The 4647-nt window shown below is 42.2% G+C and overlaps 1 protein-coding gene across 1 annotated transcript in view; it reads left to right on the top strand.

The window, feature by feature from the left end:
- f8 (coagulation factor VIII, procoagulant component) overlaps positions 1 to 3756 on the top strand; it is a gene marked incomplete at its 5' end in the record, with an annotated part of 46675 nt that extends 42919 nt beyond the window's left edge. Inside the window, 2 exons of the mRNA XM_084332025.1 lie at positions 1180 to 1362; positions 2813 to 3756. Coding sequence (XP_084188151.1) covers positions 1180 to 1362; positions 2813 to 2962 — 333 coding nt within the window. The 3' untranslated portion in view covers positions 2963 to 3756. The remainder of the gene's footprint in view (positions 1 to 1179; positions 1363 to 2812) is intronic.
- Positions 3757 to 4647: the final 891 nt, after the last annotated feature.

Genomic DNA, 4647 nt, shown 5'->3' with positions numbered 1-4647 from the left:
TGTACTATCTCAAAACTTTACTTTTTTATTACATGTTTATTCTGAGATCCATGCTGTGTTTTCCAATGACATTGCTTATTGTCACCAAATAACCATTTCCACCATGTGCTATGTTGCATTGCTTGGTTTTTGGTTCTCACGTGGCTCACGTCCTCATGTGGATAAAACATGTAAACCGAAAACAAGGCTAGTGTTTAAGATATGTAGCTAAATATAGTACTGCATGCCTCTGGTTGTGCGTTATGCAGCTGCATAGATGAATTATCAATTTGTAAACACACTCGTGCTTCTCTGAGCTGCTGCAGTATAATGTAATAATTTAATAATAAGTAATTTTACCCCATCAGCATAGCTGCAAGTGTGACGCTTCTATACCCATAACATATTAAGCTTGAGCAGAAATGTATTGTTTATATTGCTAGCATGGTTAACACATGCTAACACGTAAATTGCCCTGATCAGGATTACCTTTGCTTTTCTATGACACTGGCGCCTGATGTCCCTAACCCAATTCCTGACATAAAATGTCAACTAAGACATCTTCCTTCTTGCTTTTTGTGGTTCTATTTGAACCGTTATGTGGTGTTAGGGTCTCCAGCGACCCGTTTCAAGGTTATAATATGTAATAATAACTACCATGTAGTTGATTTTATTAGAACAAGGCTTTATGATATCCTCCACAACACATATATAAGCACAGCAAACCTATGTTTCACCATTTTGAAAATTCTGAAGGTATCTGCAGAAAAAAAGGTACGACTGTGGTGTTAGGGTCATTCTTGACCCGGCAAGGTAACACTATACTATAAAAATACTAAATATAAATAAATAAAATAATAATAAATATACTAAACTTTTTTTCAGAAGTTATATTCTATTGTTCTATTATAGTCAGAAAACATTATTATCTATGGGTTTCACATTTAGTATATTATGATTGAACAACCTAATTTTCATCTTAAAAATAAGGGACATGATGTGTCTCGGGGGCCATAAAATCAAATTACAATGGGATTATATGGTTATGAATGCATATAATGTTAGTTAGGATGTAATATTAACTATATTGAGTGATACTCCTTTCTTTTTAGTGGTCAGGACTGAGTTAGACCCCGGGTCAACATTGACCCGCTAACAACGGTCAGTGGTGCCAATTCCTAACAATTCCTCCTCCCCTAGAACAACAACCCCCACGAGTGGCTAGAAGTTGACTTGCTGAGAGTCCGACGCATCACGGGCGTGGTGACCCAGGGGGCGTGGTCAATGCTGAAACAGATGATGGTCACAGAGTTCTCCGTCACCTATAGCGACGACGGACAGTCCTGGAGCGCTGTGCTGGAGAAGGGATCGCAGGGAGAAAAGGTGACCCGACGCACACACACACACACACACACACACACACATACATGTATGTACATGTATGCATTCTCGAACATGTTCGTAAGTACCTTTGTAAATATCTTGGTAAAAATGTCGTACTGACACATTTACAAAAATCCTCCTGAACGCGTGAAACGTTCTCCGTAAGTGGCCAAAATCTTCGCAGCTGGATTCCCATGAATGAAATATGTCACCCATTCTTAAACTGCAATGTGCGTTCTTCTTGTACACCTGAATTTGCATACATACACGTCCCACCAGCTCCTTATAAGGCGAAGGAGGCGTGTGCAAAACGGCAAGGGCTGTGCACAAAACAGCTTGAGAGGTTCGGCATTGCATCTGCACCATGCTGACTGATCTAAAAATTAGATTAGATTCAAATGTATCGGGCGGTCGGGTGGCGTAGCGGAGATTGCGCTTGTCACCAATGCAAGAGGCTGCGGTCTCGACTCCCGGAGTCAGCATTGCCTGCGGCTTGGGCCAATCGTCATACTAACTTGTTTGGCTGAGTTAGCGGGAGGGAAGTCGTGGGTGGTAATCTGGCGTTGTGGACAGTGACGCCTACAGGTCAGGTCTGGGCGCCTGCTCAGCGAAAGGCAGGAAGTGGTGAAGGCAGCGTGACCTCCCACGCGTTACACTTCACCAATGAGAGTCCTCGCTGCCAGGTGAAAAGAGAGCCACTGGCTGTCTCCGCATGTGTCGGAGGAAGCATGTGGTAGACTTCAGGGTTCCCTTGTACCGACCAGTAGGGGGAACATGCGCACAACAACCAGGTAGGGGAGGGGGGGAATTGGCATAACGACTAAATTGGGATGGGGAGAAAAGCATAGAAAATCAGACGGAGAAAAAAAGGATTAAAAAAAATATATATATATATAAGATTCAAATGTATTGTCATTATACAGCACAAGTACAATACACCATCCAACCAGAGTGCAAATGTAGCAGTAAAGTGCACTAGTAACATACAATGCACAGGTGATGAAACCCAGACATCTCATTTAGTAATGTCAATACTGAACAACTGCGCGCTTGTCAAGAATGTTCAGTATTGACATTACTAAATGAGATGTCATGCTAATATACAGTAATACAGTAGGACTACTATAATACCTACTAAAACAAGTAATTAGAATAATAGAAGCCTACTTTGCTGGAACGATAAATTTTGCACGTACTGTATACAGTACGAGTGTCATTACAATACGAAGCCGTTCGAGAATGCCGAATAAGTACATAAATCGAGTTACAAAGGAATTCCTTGGTAACTTTTAAGTATGTCCGTTCGAGAATGAGGACCAGTCTTTATGATGTATACAGTTCATACCAAAAATGTTGTCCAGAGGTTACTGTTTCTTTAAAAGACTTCCTGTTTAAATGAAAGTTCAATGGCCCTACTGTACATCCTCTCTCTTCTCCTCTCCCTCCCAAGATCTTCGCTGGGAACAATGAGCCAGACGAGGAGGCCCTCAACCTGTTTGACCCTCCTCTCTTCGGACGCTATTTCCGTGTCCACCCCCGCGGCTGGGTTAACAACATCGCACTGCGTCTGGAGGTCCTGGGCTGCGACACGCAGCAGTGAGTCGGAGAAACTGTGACAGGCGGCCGGTCAACACATTTCAAATGGGATACGCACAGTATCCCACACAGACATACACACTGCTGCTGATGTGTCATCATCACACACATGACGTCATATGAACCGCCAGACGTGAGAAGTTTAACCCTTTCAGGTGTATGCACTTTTGAGAACTTAACATTATAATGGTGATGTCACAGTGGCCATCGGAAGCTATAGAATAGATGGTTCACTGGAATTATGTTGCTAGGAGTTTGGACTCAAGTGTGTTTCCTGTCAACTATTGCATTAGCAAACACTGTAAAAGGAAATACACTTGGGTCATTTCTGTTCTTCTACAATCTTTTTGAAACCATCTATAGAATTATTGTTCACACCTGAAAGGATTAACACTCTGTATAGTTTGGAGAAGAACATGTGACCTCTAGAATTAGTTCTACAAGCTCTACTTTGTTTCTAATCTCTACACAAATTGGAGAAATATGACATATTGAATACAATAGAATATGCTTCTTTGTATTGTAAATGTGGACAATTGGATAATTTCTAACTTCATACAGGGCTCTAGGGATTCATTTCTGATCTCGGGTCACTTGGGACTATTTATTCAGTAGCCTATGCAAGATGTATAATACACTTATTTGAATTTTCAGATCATTTTCACATTTCTTTCCCAAAAAAAGAAAGAGTGCAGCTTTAACATTTCTGAGCCGAGAAACCACTGGATTTGTATAATATATATATATATATATAATATATAACTGTTAAGAATGAATTTCTCTGTGGAAAACTGTTGTCAAGGGCTTGGCTCACATTGCTAACCAGAATTACCCCCCCCCCCCCCCACACACACACACACACACACACACACACACACACACACACACACACACACACACACACACACGCACGCACACACACACACACACACACACACACACACACACACACACACGATGCTACACAGATGTGATATTTTCATCGTGGTTGAGAGAACAACTAGGCCTACTGATTCTTGTGTTTATTTCTCTTTCAACAGTAGACAAAAGATCACATCTGTGTCACACAGAATATACAATGAGGTCTCATCAGAAAATGCAAATAAAGTACTAATCGACCACAGGAAAAAAGGTACATAATGTATGTTATGTTATAGCCATAAGTGATATATTTACGTGTTACGTAAAATCATCTATTTATGTTTTGTATCAGCAAAAGTACAAAAGAAACATAGTGACCGGGAGATGACGAAGCAAGTGCTTTCACCACTAGACTAAACCACCCTTTCCCCCTCCCAGCAGGGGAACTCAAACGATTTCTGAAAACATTAAAAGTTATAAAATTATTTTGAATATGGGCGGCTACGTGGTGCAGTGGGCAAGGCGCTCACCATGAATACTGGAGACTGGGCTCGAACAGGTTCGCCTCCCTGTTCGAGCCCAGCGCTCCACATTGCTTTCAGTTTAGCTGGTCGTCCGCACTAATACACATTGGCAGTATTAGGGGGAGGGAAACTGATGGGTGGGGATCGGGCGTTGTGGACAGCGACTCCTACAGGACGGTTGGTGCACCTGTGCAGTAGAATCAGGAAGCGACGGGGGCCGGGGCCCCTCCAAAGCCCAGACCCCTGACGCTGAAAGATCGAGCCACGCAGGTGGAAAGATGCGACTGTTGTTACTTCGAGTATT

The sequence above is a fragment of the Notolepis coatsorum genome (genome assembly GCF_963971535.1).
Source record: "Notolepis coatsorum genome assembly, chromosome: 16".
Lineage (NCBI taxonomy): Eukaryota > Metazoa > Chordata > Actinopteri > Aulopiformes > Paralepididae > Notolepis > Notolepis coatsorum.
The sequence above is the reverse complement of the archived record's forward strand: the minus strand, read 5'-3'. Positions and strand labels throughout refer to the sequence as shown.